At 54.8% G+C, this 16677-nt stretch overlaps 3 protein-coding genes across 3 annotated transcripts; 1 reads left to right on the top strand and 2 right to left on the bottom strand.

Moving 5' to 3' along the window:
- The first annotated feature begins 73 nt into the window (after positions 1-73).
- Necab3 (N-terminal EF-hand calcium binding protein 3) lies at positions 74-15104 on the top strand. Its single transcript, XM_021647220.2, has 13 exons — positions 74-639; positions 2284-2308; positions 3637-3745; positions 4398-4423; positions 4584-4681; positions 11935-12071; positions 12343-12461; positions 12623-12702; positions 12794-12847; positions 13163-13275; positions 13446-13523; positions 14177-14268; positions 14360-15104. Exons 1-13 carry the CDS (start codon positions 538-540, stop codon positions 14386-14388), a joined length of 1062 nt encoding a protein of 353 aa, XP_021502895.1. The 5' UTR covers positions 74-537; the 3' UTR covers positions 14389-15104.
- Positions 6046-7626, bottom strand: Actl10 (actin like 10). The gene has a single exon (XM_021647221.2). It carries the CDS (start codon positions 7110-7112, stop codon positions 6243-6245), a length of 870 nt encoding a protein of 289 aa, XP_021502896.1. The 5' UTR covers positions 7113-7626; the 3' UTR covers positions 6046-6242.
- C4H20orf144 (chromosome 4 C20orf144 homolog) lies at positions 9258-10450 on the bottom strand. The gene is made up of 3 exons (XM_060383019.1): positions 10178-10450; positions 9875-9973; positions 9258-9721 (listed from the first exon to the last, which is right to left on the bottom strand). Exons 1-3 carry the CDS (start codon positions 10301-10303, stop codon positions 9314-9316), a joined length of 633 nt encoding a protein of 210 aa, XP_060239002.1. The 5' UTR covers positions 10304-10450; the 3' UTR covers positions 9258-9313.
- Positions 15105-16677: the final 1573 nt, after the last annotated feature.

Below are 16677 nucleotides of genomic sequence, written 5' to 3' on the forward strand. Positions count from 1 at the left end.
GCTTTCCTGTATGTGTGCACATGTGTGAGTGCTTGCACCATGGGTTCCTGCCCTCTAGGCCTGTCTTGGAATTGAGGCGACCAGGGAAAGTTTTCCTGGAAGAGGTGCAGGGGCAGAGCTCTGGAAGAAGGGAGGGGTGACTGGGAATCCGTGACTTGCATTAAGCTCTCAGTGGAAGTCCTCCGAACAGTGACAGTCTTGGGGGCCATCTATTGTCCTCATTTGGCAGGGACGTGGCCAGATGCCCAGAGATGAAGAACGTGCGGGTTTGACCTGCTATGGCTTCTCACTTAGAGCTTTGCCTTCCCGCGCCAGACTGGGTGGAGCGCCTGGTCCTGTGGGACCCCTGGCAAGCTGTCATTGCCGGTGACCCCTGGGTGGCTCTTTACTTCACCCCTTTTGGAAGACTCTTCCAGGCAGGGAAACCGAGGCCAAGTGGGGGCGGGGCCGTGCTTGGGCCAATGGGCGCGCGCCCCGCCCCCAGCCAGCCTGGGCAGCCTGGGAACCGCAGCCCGCAGCCTTGCAAGCCTCCGAGCCATGGCGTGCGCCGGGCTGCTCACTGTGTGCCTGCTCGGGCCACCTGCCCCCCAGCCGCCGCAACACTCTGCGCCTGCCGCGGGACACGCGCTTTTCCAGGACGTGAGTGGGGCGCCGGTGGGCGGGCCCCGGGCTCCCCGGTTTCGGTCCTCCGTGTCCCTGTCTCCCGCCACATCTCTTGGTCTTGCTTTGGTCCCTCTCCCAGACTGCGACCCTGCTGTTTTGATCCCCCTGTTTTTGTGTTCCTTGTGCTGTCTGTGCTGCTCCGTGTTTCTCTGTGTCCCTGGAGTGTTACTGCCCCTCACCCCAATGTGCCCAGTGGGGCTAGGGGCTGTCAACGTTCAGTCACAGCAGCCATCACCGACCTGTTCCATGGCAGCCCCTGCTGGGCTGATAGGACACAGGAGCCTGGATCTAGAAGGAGCTCTGTCCTGCCCCAGAAGCCTCAGGCCTGATCTCAGGGTGGCAGAGTCCTACAGTTGGTAAGGGACTCCTCTTGTGGGCAGCAGGTGGCCTTGAAGCCCCTTTTGTGGTCATAGAACATCCTGGCCTGCCTCAGTCACTGCTCTGAGCCCACCCCCAACCCTTAGCTTTTACTCTGTGCTCAGCCAGTCTGGCCTCTCCTACCCCTACTCCAGAGGTCCCTGCCAGTGGGAGAGGCTGCCATGCCCCCTCCCCGATGCCCTAGTGACTCAGCACCCTGACCACGGTCCTCCAGGCCTGAGGAGCCATGTTCCAGGTCACAGATGGAGTGAGGGGGTACACTGGGATGTGGATGGAGTGTCTTCATTCCAAGCTTAGCTCTCCTGCCCCGCCCCCGCCCTAATTACCCCAGTCAGGCCACATTGAGCTGTGTGACTCCAATTCAGTAGCAGACCTTCTCTGAGTCAGCCTAAGGGTTATATTGGTTGTTTAGCCCGATGACCCTGAGGGAGTTGGGTGGAAGAGTTTCGCATTCAGGTCCCTGGGCTACGGAGGGTTCTGTCTAGGCCTTGAACCTGATGCCCTTTGCTCAGCTGCTCGGTGAACTGGTTCCTGGTAGGGGCAGGAACTTGAGTATGCTGCTGTGTCTCTTTCATCATTGCCTCTACCAACAAAATGTGCTGACCCTGGCTGCGTTCTTTGTCCCTTACACTAATGTGTATACACATATGCCCATACTCCTTGTGATGAGTTGGCCTTATAAGACACTCCAGCCCTGAAAGGGTTAAACTCTAGGCTTCTGCTTCACATATTAGAGGGGAAACTAAAGCACTCACAGAGGGCCAGCCACTGCCTGCTAGTCTTCAGCAGGCACAAGGGGAGAGCCTGTTCAGTGAGGGTGGACTGAAAATGGACTCTAGGAGGACACTTAGAAAAGTCGGGGTTCAGGTATGATATGGCTTCCAAGGCTCCTCAGGGTGGATCTTGGCCCATCTGTCCAAGCTTCCTCAAGCTGGGAACATGCTGAAGGCTGATACATCAGAGCCAGCTCGGGCTAGACTCCAGCTGTGGGAGGAGAAGGTACAAAGAGCTGGCCAGGAGTACCCACCCACTGTGAACCCTGCAGCAGGGGGGAGCCAGCTCAGGGCTTGCTGTGCTGCCTTCCTGTGCTGCCTCGCTGGAGACTCCTGCAGGACTTCCCTGAGCAGGGGGAAGGCAATGCAGGGGGGCTGGCTGGGCAGCTGGGTCCCCACTGGCTTGGGAGGGGGCTCCTACCTTCCTGGCTTCACTCATAGCACCCACTCATTTCCCTTCATCCCTTAGGTTTTCCGCAGAGCAGACAAGAATGGTGAGTGTTTTCTTCCACTCGGGTCCCACAGAGTGTGTGTGTGGGGAGGGGGGGCGCGCAGGCAGGATAGGAGAGCTAAGGCCTTGGAAGTGCAGCTTAAAATGAACTCTTGAGAGCCCCAAATGGTAGCTCAGGCAGGGGACCCTTCCTGGAGAGCAGATGATGTACAGAATAGGGAGCAGGGAAATGTGGATTGAGTTGAGGCTGGAGGTGGGGGCTTGTGTTAAGGCAGTACCGCAGCTCAGTGATGGGTGCTTGTACAAGACCTTCTGGTGTCCTTACAACAGCTTGCTGGGTGGAACCCCTCCTTCCACGGGCGAAGCAGTAGAGTGAATCAGTTATCTAAGCCTTTAGTCAGTGGGTCTGGGATCCCGATTTGTTTGATACATCACCCTAGGCTCCCTGAATATGGTGGTGGAGCATTCATTCAACTTTCACTTTTCCTCTCTCTGGGCCTGCACACTCTTGTGTTTCGGCCTCCTTGTGTCCCTAGTGCTTGCCCCTTTCATGGGCTTCTTCGGATTGGTTGGAACCGTTGATTTAAGATATGTGCTGTCAAGCTGGGTGAGGTGGCACACACCTGTAATCCCAGTACTTGGGAGGCAGAGGCAGGCGGATCTCTGAGTTTGAGGCCAGCCTGGTCTGCAGAGTGAGTTCCAGGACAGCCAGGATGACATGGACAGATACTGTCTTGAAAGAAACCAAAACAATAAAACAAAGCAACACCCCTCGCCACCACCAAAAAGAGATACCTGCTTTCAGTGTGTTCTCCTGGGGGGGCTCAGACCCTCCCCATCTTTGCTTATCCCTCAGACAGGATCCCATTGTCTTTAACTATCATGCTCCTCTGCTTACATGCCCCTACAATGGGAAGCTCATTCTTGTCCCAGCCAGCTGCTGTTTGTGGAGTCCTGCCTGCTTTAGGAAGGCTTCACCTTCTTCTCTGTGACTCCCCTAGGAGGGTCCTGGAGCCAGAGCATGGAGGTCTCTCTACCCTGGGGCAAAGCCAGTTTATGGGGCCAGGGAGTGTGTCCTTAAGTCCTAAGCTATACTCTGATGTGTCCCAAGATACTCTCATATTTCCATTTGGCAGACATCAAGTCCCTACCAAAAGTATCTTTGTAAGGTGGGCCCTATTTCCTTCAGCCTATACTTTTGGGAACTCTTGTCCTTTTTGTCCAAACAGTCAGGTCCCCCACTGAGGTCAGAACCCTAAGCTATCTGGCTGAGTGATTGTGAATGCTGTCAGGCTTTTGGGGAGCCTGGATCTGGGGACAGGATACAGCCAGGACTCAAGAATACCAACTCCATACCCTGTCTCTCTGCAGACGATGGTAAACTCTCATTTGAAGAATTCCAGAATTACTTTGCCGATGGGGTTCTCAGCTCAGTGGAGCTTCGGGAACTGTTCAACGGCATCGATGGGCATCTCACCGAGTGAGTACAATAGGAGGAATGGCTTGCTGTGGCAGTGCCAGGCAGGTTGGCCCAACCCACTGTGTGCCCTGCTGTCATAGATCTTTCTGGAGGACAGGGGGGTTGGGAAAGATGCCAGGGCCCAGTGCCAACTCTGTCAACCCACCTACACCTTCTCTAGCTCCTCTTGTTGCTACACTGCTTCCAGCTGGGACCCCAGAATAGCCAGGCCTGAGTCACCACCCATGCTCAGCCCTTCCACTCCCAGGCAGAGGATGTCTGAGGACAGCTGGGTTCTGCCTGCCTCCACCTGTGGAATGCAGGTGCAGGAATGCACACCTTCCACCCCTGGCTCAAGTGTACACTCCCTCCTGCTTCTTCACTTGGGGTACACACACCATGAACATGCACGGCTGTCCATCCCTCCTTTCCCTTCCCTTCCTCTCCCTTCCCTTCTCCCTCCCCTCTTCCTGTCTCCTTTGTGTAAATCCAAGACTAGCTCAGCATTCAAGGCTTCAAGGACTTGGACTGACCCTTTGAGGTGCCTGTGCCCCCTCCCCTGCCAAACAGATACCATTTCAGGCTGTGTAGACGGGGTGAGGACTCTGGCTATGTCCAGGTCGCCGTGCCCGGGTTCGAAGAGTCTCACGGCTGTTTTCTCTTTCCCTCACAGCAATTTAGAAACAGAGAAACTGTGTGGTGAGTGGTCCTATGCTGGCCCTTGTGTCACAGGCTCTGGGCAGGTGGGCGTGGTAGGGGACGCTTTGTGGAGCAGGTGTCATGGGATAGGAGGCTGGGACAGCTGAGGAAATCCAGGTTGGGGAGATGGCTCAGCCCTGAGTGCCTCTTCTGCCCGCAGACTATTTTTCCAAACACCTGGGTGTCTATCGGCCTGTCCTGGCTGCACTGGAGTCACTGAACCGTGCTGTGCTCATGGCCATGGACACTACAAAGCTGGTAAGTGCAAGAAAGGGCCTAGGGGGAACCTGAGCTGACATGGCGCAGTGGGACTTTTTCCTGCTGTGGCTTGGGGCTGTGGAAATGGAGGTTAGGTTCAAAATCTGGTACTCCCACTTAATGACTGTGCCCTTTATTCCCTGGGCCGCACTTCCCTCATCTACAAGCCAGGGGTGATAACGCACAATTGAGTGGATCGTGATGGCTCACATCTGTAATGTCAATACTCAGAAGGCAGAGGCAGGAAGATTTACTGTCAGTTTCAGGCCAGTCTGTCTAGAGTGAGACCCTGTTGGGGGAGGAGAAGGCAGAGATGTTGTGTTTTCTTCTTTGCTCTGTTCCTAAGAGAGTGCAGGCAACATCGTAGATTTTTGTTGGCCTGGTGTAATTAGGAGGAGCTGTCAAACCAGGACCCAGTAGGCATGGGCTGGGACATAGGATATGAACGCATACATGTCCACAGGTACCTGAGCCTTATGAGGCAGCGCCTCACCTCAGGACGTGAGAGAAGGCGTGTGTATAGATGTATATATGCCTACCATTGTGTTGGCCGTGCTATAGCCTGTGTAGACAAGGGTTGACAGTCAGGGCTCCGGACCCTTAAAGTGACCAAAACTAAAACAAACAAAAGCAAAAACCTTCCCTTCATGTGTTAAGAACCATCTCTGCCAAGACCACGTGTGGTAGCTTACACTTTTTTCTCTATGTATTTCGGACTGTTCTGGAACTTGCTTTGTAGACGGGGCTGTCCTCAGACTCAGGTACAACTGCCCCTGCGTCCTGCGTGCCGGGATTAGTTTTACACACCGCCACTGTCTGGAGGTAGCTGACGCTCTGACACCCAAACCCCAGCACGTGGAAGAGGCAAGAGAGCTTGAGACTGAACCCAGCCAGTCATACAGTGAGATCCCGTAGAGAGGAGAAAAGGATCTCTCCCGTGTTCATAGCTCTTCTGGGGACTGTGTGTGTGTGTGTGTGTGTGCGCGCGCGCGCGCGGAGGTCTGGGGTTTGCATTGTGTGTGTGTGTAGAGGGCAATGATGACCTGGGTTTGCAGTGTATGTGTGTGTGTGTGTATGTGTGTGTGTGTGTGTGTGTGAGAGAGAGAGAGAGAGAGAGAGGGGCAGGCCTGGGCTTTTACCTGACCATACCTTGTTTTGGTACTGAGGATAGACGCCAAGGCCTTGCACCTCTAGGTACTGCACTATACCCCTGCCCTCTGACTCCACTTCCTACAGAGAAAGGAAAAATGAAGCCTTCAAGGATCACCTGTATACACAGCTAGGGACAGGGCTTCTTGTTTTTTCCAAGTGTTGTTCTTTGAGCCTGGCCGCGCTGAACTGGCATTCTCCGACTAGTGGTGGTTTGTGTATTCAAACAGGAAGCAAATGAAGGTCAGGGTTAGCCCAGAGAGGGAAAGGGCAGCCCGTCCCCATATGATAACTGTGCCAGCTGCGAACACTTGAATCTGTTTATCTGGTTCTCCATGCTAGGACAGAGTTGCAGCCTCTGGCCCTGCAGCACCCCTGGTGGCGCACCATCCGTTCTAGTTCAGCATAAAACTCAGTCGAACACTTTCCGCACCAGAGAAGGGCCGAACTCCTGGTACATGGCCCGAGTCATCCACCGGCACTCAAAGGATTGCAGGGAGGCCATCATGGAGCCTCCAGTCCACACGGCTGTGGCCCGACCAGGCTGAGCCACGAGGCAGGGCTGCAGGGACTGGAGCCCATTACTCTGGCACTGTGCCTCCAGCTCCAGGTTCATGCGCTGCACAAAGCCAGGGAAAAGGGTGGACCCGCCAGCCAGCACCACCGTCTTAGCCAGCCGTGGCCGCAGTGGTGTGGGTATCTTCTGCAGCGCCTGGAACGCCAACGCGGGCAGCCCCGGTTCAGGGTGGCCTAGGAGACTTGGCTGGAAGATGGGTTCAGGGCACCGGAAGCGCTCGCTGCCTAGGCGCACATAGCTGCCATTGCCCAGGCAGAAACAGGCCCTCTGGTGGCGGGCAGGGTCACAGATATCACCCTGGAAATCTAGCGACACATAGCAGCAGCGCTTCTTGAGCTGTGTAATGGTCTTGCGGGGCAGGGCCTGCAGCTGAAGGTCAGGGCACGCTGCCACCAGCAGTTCTCGAAAGTAGCGCGACAGGGTGCTGCCTGCCACGTTCAGACGGAAAGTGGCATTGTGCCAGGAGTGACCCGCGTAGATGGGTGTGGCGTGGCACACGCCCGCGCCCGCCTCCACAGCCAGCCCACTGATCGCTCCCGTGGAGCAGAGGGCCAGCAGCGCCGTGCTGGCCATGTGGCACGCGGGCACTGTCAGGGCCTCGAACAGCAGCTCGGCCACCTTCTCTCGGCCCTCGGGTGGGGCCGACGGTGAGTCGCTCACCAGCACAGGCCACTGTTTGGGGCGGACCTGCAGGCCTCCCACCATTAGGCGCTCCCACAGTCCCTCCAATGCGTCCCAGTCCACCACCACACCATGCTTGATAGGGTGGGCACGGGCCACGCCGCCCGCCAGCTCGCAACCAGGCAGCCCGGGCCCCACAGGCCGGTCCCAACTGGGCAGCAGACTGGAGCTCTTCAGCACCACGCGCGGCTGGATCTCCCCAGCAAAGCCCGCCTTGGCGAAGCCCGAGCCTTGGTCCACCACCACGGCAATGTGACTCAACGACGGCAGCCTGCGGACGCGGGGGGTCCGGTGCACCGACGCCACCTTCCCTACTCAGTGGACCCTGAAGCCCTATGGGCCTTCAGGACGTAGGACTAGCCCTCTCGGTCCTCAGCTCCGCCTCCGGCTACAGAGCCCTGCCTCTTAGACTGGCAGTTCCTTTTTGTGACTCCACCCCGAGGCGACCCTGTTAGTCAGGACTTAATTCTTCCTTCGGGTCTCAGAGTCCCAGGCTTCCTAGGCAGCTCTCTTGGCACGTCACCTAGCTTGGCTAAAGAGACTTGGCTCCACCGTCCATGGCTGTGGAGGTGGAAAGGACTGGTTCTAGAAGAGAACTTAGATTGGGCTCATTATGACCTCAGTCTTGCAGCTCCCTCCCCCCCCTCCGGGGGTGGTGGTGATGGCAGCCATTTGGGAGTCCATGCTAGGGGCTTGGCAAGCCAGCACAGCTGTTAATTCTTTCTCCCAAATGCTTGGGAGTGTCTGTGTACTCCAGCCAGATGTGCAGCTCTTCTGCTCTCAGCTCTAAAGAGAAAGCACACATGTGCAGCTACTCTGAGGACTTCCTGTGCTCAGCCCTGATAGCCACACAGAGCATCTGGCCCGACCACTTCAGTTCTGAAGCTCACACAACAACACTAAGCAAGTCCAAATCTCTCTTTGTGGTGTTTCTAACACCATGCGGTAGCAATGGACCTCACTTTCTGCATAGATTATTCTCTTGGGACCATTTTAGTTGCTCAGATGTACTTAAACTAAACTAAGGATTTTATTACAAGGATCTTGGATGTTTTCTAGATCACAGGGGTGAAATGAGTCTTACGAACAGGCTCTGACCATAGGGTTGTGGTAATTGCAAAGGTCTCTTAACATTCCCAGTTACAGTCCTGGGGGAAAGGATGGATGACAGCCAGCTCGGGCCAAGCATGAATGCATGTGTTGATAATCGTGATAGGGCAGACAGCTCTCCAGTAGGGAGAGCATACTGTCTATGGGTCACACATTTCCCAGCATCATTCAAGCCTGTGGTTAGTGACAAAAGTGCATCCATCCTTAATCCCATGGGCCTAGTGAGCTGAGACCTTCATCCTGCCATCTCTGGCCCTAGTTGAAGCATTCTGAGTTAGTGTGGGACAGGAAAGAAGACTCATTCTCTCAGGAGTGATGGAAGGAGTAAGACTGACATTGGAGGCCACTGGTGCCATGTCAGTATGGAAGAGCAGAGGGCAAACTCTGAGAGGTACTGAGGGAAGACAGGATGGGGAACTGGGAGTGAACACCCCAATTTTAGTTTTGGGCTTTGAGGGGTCAGTGGAGAGACCGTAAGAATGATGACCAGGGAGGGATAATGAATTAGCACTAGACAGAAAGGGGTTTGGAAGAAGCTTTTCACTACAAATGGGGTAGAGGGTGGAAGTGGGTACCTTGGGAGAAAACTGATTAAGGGATCCTAAAATTTGGGGGGACAGATGCTTGGGAATTACTGTATACTGTCAGGCAGCAGTGAGACCAGAAGCTCAAGCCCCTCTGTGTTAACATTAGAGAATATGAGGTTCCAGCCCCACCATGTCTGACCAGCCACGTTGTTTTTCTTGGTTATGATGTCTGTCAGCAGCCTAGGACCTTCCCTCCTCCTGAGAGGGATTTTTGAACGTTGGGGACTCTTGGAGACCTCAAGCCTTTGCCTGAAACAAGTTCTTAGTGTTGCCGAGCAGTCTACTCAAGCCCGTGTTTACTTGAGCCCATGGATCTGGCGTGAGCTGATCTTTGTGCCACAAAAGAGTAAGTTAAAGGCAGACCTAGCTCCAGGTCCTGGTGATGGCCGTTCTAAGTGCCGTTTATTTCTACTCACCAGGGACCTCAGTTTTGACCCTGGGACCGACGGCAGGGACAGAAGTGGCAGACGCCTGGGTTGCTATGTGCTCTTTATTGAGCAGAGTCCTGGCGCTTGGGGGGCTAGGCACTCAGGGCCGCGGGCGAGGGCAGCGGCGCCGCTTGCGGGGCTGCTCCTCGCGGGGGTCGCCTTCACCGCAGGCCTCACGCTGGGTCAGCAGGTGCCCATACAGGGGCTGCCAGCACTGCGAGGCCTTAGCCCCGCCCCCCGCCCCGCCTGCCACTCGACGCCCCTCCTCCTGCAGCCGCGCGTCCAGCTGCAGCAACAGCACCAGGATCCTTTTCATCTCCCGCGCTCGCGCGCCTTCGCGCCTGTCCACACCGTCGCCTGCCCCACGAAGCATGGGAGCCACCGCTGGGAAGCACGTCGGGGCGCCGAGAGCATCCTCAGTCGGCCGCCCAGGCCTCACATATGGGCCCACCGTCGCCTCGGCCAGCTGCTGCCGCTTGTCCAGCGGAAAAAGCAGCACGATCTTGGTCTGGGGGTGGGCGGGCGTAGGGGAAAAACACGCCCTTGCAGGGCCCGAGGCCTCTCCCACGCCCGGGGGTCCCAACCTCCAGAACTCCCCAGGACCCTGTTCCCCCCCCCCCCCAGGAACCCATCATCCACCCTAGGCCAATCCACTACGTACTTTCCCAGCCTTGATGCGGGGTTTCTCACCCACCCGGACAGGGTCAGTGGCCTCTCGCCATTGAAAGAAGGGTAAAGAAGCCTGTTGTGAGGCTGTGGGCTGGAGAAAGGAAGTAAAGAATATTCCAGGTCTGTGGCCCCAGCGGCTTCTGCCCCACCTCCTGCCCTCGCTTCTGGGACCCTGCGCCACATATGTGGGCTCCAGGGACCCTTCTCCACTCTAGAGATTCTCTAACACCCCTCCCCCATGCCCCTGGGTCTAAAGGCATAGACTCCAGCACCCTTCTGGCCTCCCCGTACTCACACTCGGCTTCTTCCGCTTGAGGTGGCTGAAGAACTGCTTGTGACGGGCCTTGTCCATGTCAGGTGGCCCGTCCTTGCTGGCCTGACTGGGTGCTTTGGTCCTCTTGTGGGAACTGCTGTTTCCCATGATAGGACTGCTCACTAGAGGCCACTGCCCATGCTGCCTCGGTCCTGCCCTCTAGCCAGAGGCACCGGTTTGGCCCCGCTCCACCAAGGCAACTGAATTGTGAGCTCACAGGTGACCTCACCGCACCAAAGCTCTGCTCCTCCCCTGGAACTCTCAGGGGAATCTGGCCTATGACCTCTTCTGGTCTAAGCTTCCCCATTGCAACACAGGGTAGTGCTTTAAGGAAGCAATGCTTACAAAGTACTTAAGGGTGAGTAGAGGACACTTTCTGTGGCTTTTGATTTGAATCCTGGCCCGCCACTAATTGGTGGCTTAACTTTGGCCAAGGTTTAACCTCTCAAGGCCCCATATACAAAGTGGAGTCAATTATAGTTCCTACAAGTTGTGATGCTGGTTAAACGAAATTCTTGGGATGAGTCTGGTATCAAGTGGGAGGTTCTGTCAACCAGGTTTTCTGGTTGCAAACAGCAGAAAATCGGTCATCTTACACCTTTGAAGGGAAGTTATTAAAAAGATTTCATGGAAACCGAACCCACAGACTTTGGGTAGGACTCAGGCGTGACTCCATCCCTTTGTTATGAGCTTTGTCCAGAAGGCACACCATCTTAGTTGAGCCAAGGCAGGCTATACACCAAGAAATGAAACCCATTACAGATGTTGCCACAGAGCCTGGGCTGTCTTGGCTCCTCAGGACTCTCATCCTAGATTTGGGTGTGTGGTGGGGGTAAGGGCTTCTCAGGGCACCCTTGAAGTTCAGGCATGTAGCTGGGCAGATTACTATGTTCCACAACAATGGTGGCATTTTCAGATTGAGAACTCACTCAAACTGCAAGCACTAGGCTAGTTCTATGTAGGAAGTAACCAAGGGGTGGGAGAAACAGCCACAGGGTGACAGCAGCTGGGGAGTGTGAGAATCCTAGGATGGCTGGCACAGGATCTGATGCTTGGTCAGTCCCTGTCTCCGTTTCCATTCATGGAACTGAGGGAAAGCTGGTAGTGCAGGCTGCAGTCAGTGCAGGCAAGCGTGTTTGTGTCTGTTCAGTGACCTGGATGTCTTGTATGTGTAGCGTCTAGTAAAAGGCATGCTTGTTAAATGGATTGGCGAGTGGACCCGTGAGAGAGCAAGTGCACATGGAGATTGTGAGTTTGCGCCTCACAGGTCAGTAAGGGGTCGCATCACTATCATTCTGTACCACGTGCAAAACTGGCCTTACTGCCCTGCATCTTCACCCTGCCTGGCTGTGAAAAAGATAACAATAAGCACTAACAGAGAAGAGAAATTGAGAGCCAGGAAGACCCAGTGTACCAGCGTGCTGTGATCCCTATGAATAAGTCTCATACGTACCACGATTTTTAAAAAAACCCAGTATGGATCCAGAAAAGGGACTTTAGACACCTTTAATTCTGGCTCTGGGGTGGCATAGGCAAGAGGATCACAATTCAAGGCCAGCCTGTGCTAAAAAAAGTAAGACCCTGTCCCAAAACAAAAATACAAAGTTGGCGATGACTAGCTTGGCTGGGCCTGCATGCCCTGTACCTTTCACTTTTCACTGTTGCTCTGATGAGCACACTATTACCAGATTGGAAGATAAGCTCCTACTTCAAAACATAACCCTCTGCCCTGTCCACAGGAGTATGAACAGGCTTCCAAGGTGGACCAGTTTGTCACACGATTCCTACTGCGTGAAACTGTGAGCCAGCTACAAGCCCTGCAGAGCTCACTGGAGGGGGCATCTGACACTCTGGAGACCCAGGCCCACGGTCAGCGGTATGTGAGGGTGCTGTTGGCCTGTGGGTGTCTGAGCACTTTCTGTTCTTGCATTCCAAATTCCTCAGGGTCATGATCTACTCAAGCCTTCTGGAGGCCATATTCTTGGGCAGGGAGGCCATGAGCTGTTGAGAAGGGGTAGGTGGTTTGAGGGCTGGGCTTCAGAGACTCAGGAGGCCTGTCTTGCCTCACCTAAGCTTGGTCCTTTGCTGAAATGTCAGTCCTTGACCCTATGGTCTGGGGACATTGGGCTAACTTTTCTACTTCCCAGGTTGGATGACGAAAATATGAAAGTGCAGAGTAGGTTCCGTGGTAGCCGGCGGGCAGGTCGAAGAGCCCCAAGGAGCATCAGCTGGTCACCAACCTGGTCTCCTGGATCCACTGATACAGGTGTGCCTGGGGCAGGGTAGGATCTGGCTGCACAAGGTCCAGGGAAGATGTGGCGTCTCCTATTCTCTCAGGGCTCTGCTTGGCCAATGTTCCCATTTCACCCTGAGAGGCCTCACGGCTTCAGGGGCCCCTGGCTGATGCCCGTCTGCTCTCTGTGCCAGGGTGGAGTTCAGAGGCTGAGCTGCAGTGGCAGCTGCAGGTCAACCGCCTCCAGGAGCTCATAGACCAGCTTGAGTGCAAGGTAAGAGGCAGTGCCCTCAGAGAGGATTTCTGTCACACCTGCCCAAGCCAATAGCATTCTAGAGGTTCAGCCTATATTGTGTCCCTTGCAGGCACCCCGGCTGGAACCCCTGCATGAAGAGGACCTTGCCAAGGGTTCTGACTCGGTGAGCTTGGGAAGGAGTACTCACCAAGAAGGGTAATGGCTGTCTACCCAGACCTGGTAGGCAGGTTCCTGTTCTGTGACTGTCTGAGGTCTTCTGTCCTCTCACCTGTATCTGTGAAAGTCAGGCCTGAGGTAGGGCACAGTGAGAGGTCGGACAGCAGGGAGGGTCATTGGCTTGGAGGATGGAGTCAGATGCTAGGAAGTCTTGTTGGTTATGGGGACCTGACCCCACAGGGGGCGAATCTGGACCACATCAGGAAGGTTGGAGTTATACTCTGAGTATGGCTTGCCCTGTGACTATCTGCTCTCTTGCCAGCACATCCTTGTGGCACAGAGGCAAGTGCAGGTGGCTGAGGATGCCCTGCAGGATTTTCACCGTGCCCTGTGCTGCTACATGAACTTTACAGGAGCCCAGAGCCATTGCCTGCAGTGAGTCCCTGGCTGGTAGTGTGATGGCTGCAGTGGGGGTGGCTTTAGGTGGTGGGGCAGAGAGGGATGGTTACTCTGGGTACTCTGGGTAGGGTTCCCATGAGATCCTTGGCAGGCAGGCAGTGTGGTCACAGCCCTGGTCCAGCCTGGCTACCTCTTTGGCTCTGCAGTGTGTCTGCCCAGAAGATGTTAGACAGCGCTGCTTTCGCCCTGTATGAGTTCTGGCAGGATGAAGCTTCCTGGAGAAGGTGAGTGATGGTCTTACCTCTGACACTGAGTATGGGTTCTGGAGGGGGTCAAATCAGGTTCAAGGCTCTCCTCTCCTATTCACTGGCTGGGTGATTTCAGATAATTTACCTAACACATCTGGGTCCCAGATGAGGTGATGTGTAAAGAATGAACGGAAGTTAGATATTGAGTGCATGCCTGTTATATCAACACTGAAGGCAGAAACAAGAGAGCTCAGAGTAGAAGGCCAGCCTGGGCTACAGAGCAAATTCAGCAAAGCCCTGTCTCAGCAAAACAAAACAAAACACAGAACAGTACAAGTGGCTATGGTTGCACCAACTTATAATCCCATCACTTGGAAGGCAGGAGGAACAATTCAAGGCCAGCTTGAACTATAAAAACAAGATCCTGTCTAACACAAATCCCCAAAACTCAATACGAAGCCAGATGCAGTCAGTATGCCCCTTTGCTAGGCGTCTTCATTTAGTCCTTGCAGTAGCTTCGTAATGCAGGTACCTTATTCCCATTTTACCCAGGGGAAAGACTGAGGCTAGAATCAGTAGTGGAAGGGTTGGTGCCTTGAGTCCAGGCAGCAGAACTAAGCCTGGATGACCGAGAGCACTGATCTCAGAGAAGATGGCTGCAGCCTCTGTCTGTCCTGTGGCCCTTCCAGGCACCAGCAGTCGCCCTGCAGCAAGGCCTTCCAGCGCACCCTCATCGACCACCTGCGCGCCCCGGACACACTCACCACGGTGTTCTTCCCAGGTGTGCTAGCCCCCTGTGCTCCCAACAGCCCCGGGACCCAGGAGGGGCAGCTCCGCCTATAGCCCCTGACTCCCCAACCTCTCACCCACAGCCTCCTGGTGGACTATGAATAATAACTGAGCCGGCTCTGCTTAAGCTGCAGCCCTGCCTATCACTCTAGAGCCTTCTGCACTGGTCAACTCTACACTAAGACCAAGGAATCTGCCTGTTCCCAGGCTAAAGGCCCGGACAGCTGGTATAGGGTCTCAGCCCAGGGATCAGGAGCTGGGCTGCTTGCTTTATTTGTTTTACTGTTTGTAGCTGCCAGGCACCTGAGCTTCTGTCTGACTCAGAAAGCCCAGATTCTGGTCCCCCTTTCCTCTCCCTTGCTGTGTGACACAGGCAGAGCCTTTCCCTCTTTGGCTGCCTAGGGGTGTCCTGCTTTCTGCCTGCTCCTTTGGGGGTTAGGTTTCTGTTCTTCCTCAACCAGTGGCAGAACCAGGGCTGATGCTCAGGGACCCGCTCTCGAACCCTGGAACCTTGACCCCTCAGGCTAGGCCATCTCAGCCTGTAGTATAGAGACCTGGGTGTCCATCACCCTTCTGGCTCAGCCCTAGAATTTCTAGCATCAGTGGCTGTACCAGAGACCTCTGGAGGATCCTGGGTTGGTTTGCATGTCATCTGCATATCATTTGCATGCTCTCACCCCACCCATTCTCAGGGCACAATGGGAAGGCCCAAGAAGACCTTGCAGAGTAGCAATAATTTGGGCATAGAGTTGCCTGCTGCCCCCAGAGATCTCTGAACCCCAGCCTGGGATCCCAGCACAGAGGCAATAAAGTTGGTAGTCACCTGTGGTGTTGCCTCTGTCTGTCTCTCTGTCTGTCTGTGTGTGTCTCTTGGCAAGGTCAGGCTTTGCTGGCCACCTTGACATGACACTCAGGGAAGAAAGCCTGCTTAGAGCTACACTTGGTTTCCAGTGCCGCTGCCACACTGGCGGAAGGAGCTTCATCATCATTCACTCAGCTTGGGAAAGAGAAATGATGTCCAAGCTCAGCTTCACCTGACAGAGCCTTCTCAGTGATCCAGAGAGCCTGCTTGAGGGGGACCTAGCCCATGCCAGAACCTGCTAGGCTGACCTGCATGAGTCCTACTTGCCATAGCAGGGCAGGGGGCCTCCTACTAGTGACTAATGACTAGTGATTAGTGACTAGTGACTAATCCTGACACCTAAAGTGGTGCTCTATGGTGAGGTTTGTGGTACCACAAGAGCATGGCATGGATCTCACATGTGGTGATCTCAAGCTCAGTGTGGCAGGGGCACTCAACTCCAGTCAACCAAGGGAAGCCAAACCAGATGGATCCAGAGACCAGGAGGAAGGAGGAAGACTGGGGAGTGCAGCTGGGGAGGCAGAGCCCTTAAAGGAGCTTCATTCTGGAAGCTACAGTAGGTTTTAAGCCAAGCCTGGCGGCCAGGGTTTGAATGCTGCTTCATTCATGTCTCTGTGTGTCTGACTGCCAGAGCCTTGCTGGGTGCTGGGTTCTGGCCAGAAGAGCAACTCTGCCGGCAGGAGTGCGGATCTGGCCTCCAGGCAGGGTCTTTTCTGTGGCTCTCCCAGTGGCCTCAGCAGATGCCTGGATGCTGTGGGGCTAGAGGGCTCCAGAATGTGCTGCCAGTTGTCTGTTCCTCTTCCACACGGGCTCTGAGTCTCCTGGGAGAGGTTTGCTGCCCACATTGTAGTTTCAGTCCCCTTAAGAGAGGGAACTAGTCTTGGAGGGATGATCCTCACTCTCAGGCCCGTGTTGTATTTCCCCCTAAACAGTAATAACAGACTCAGAACTGAAGGAATGAGTTACAGCAGCCTGCTACTTGCAGTGGATAAGCTCTGGGCTCCATAGAAGAACAAAGGTGATAAACACATTTGTGTGTGTGTGTGTCAGCCGGAGGACAATCAGGTGTGGTTCCTCGGGTACTGTTTTTTTTTTTTTTGAGACAGGGTTTTTCTGTATAGCCTTGGCCTCTCTGGAACTCAATCTGTAGACCAGGCTGGCCCTGAACTCCCAGAGATCTGCCTACCTGCCTCTACCTCCCGAGAGCTGGGATTAAAGGCAAGTGCCACCACCACCTCAGGTTGTCATCCCCCCCATTCATTTATTTATCTATTAATTATGTATACAGTGTTCTGTTCTGCCTGCATGTACACCTGCACGCCAGAAGAGGGCACCAGATCTCACTATAGACGATTGTGAGCCACCCTTGGTTGCTGGGAATTGAAGTCAGGACCTCTGGAAGAGCAGCCAGTGCTCTTAACCTCCGAGCCATCGCTCCGGCCCTTCAGGTCTTCTTAAAAGCTTCAATGCGTGAGCTATCTCATTAGCTTCTTTGGTCTTGATACAAGCTCTTACTATGTAGCCCAGGTTGGCCTGAAA

This window comes from Meriones unguiculatus, chromosome 4 (assembly GCF_030254825.1).
Source record: "Meriones unguiculatus strain TT.TT164.6M chromosome 4, Bangor_MerUng_6.1, whole genome shotgun sequence".
In the NCBI taxonomy this organism is placed as follows: domain Eukaryota; kingdom Metazoa; phylum Chordata; class Mammalia; order Rodentia; family Muridae; genus Meriones; species Meriones unguiculatus.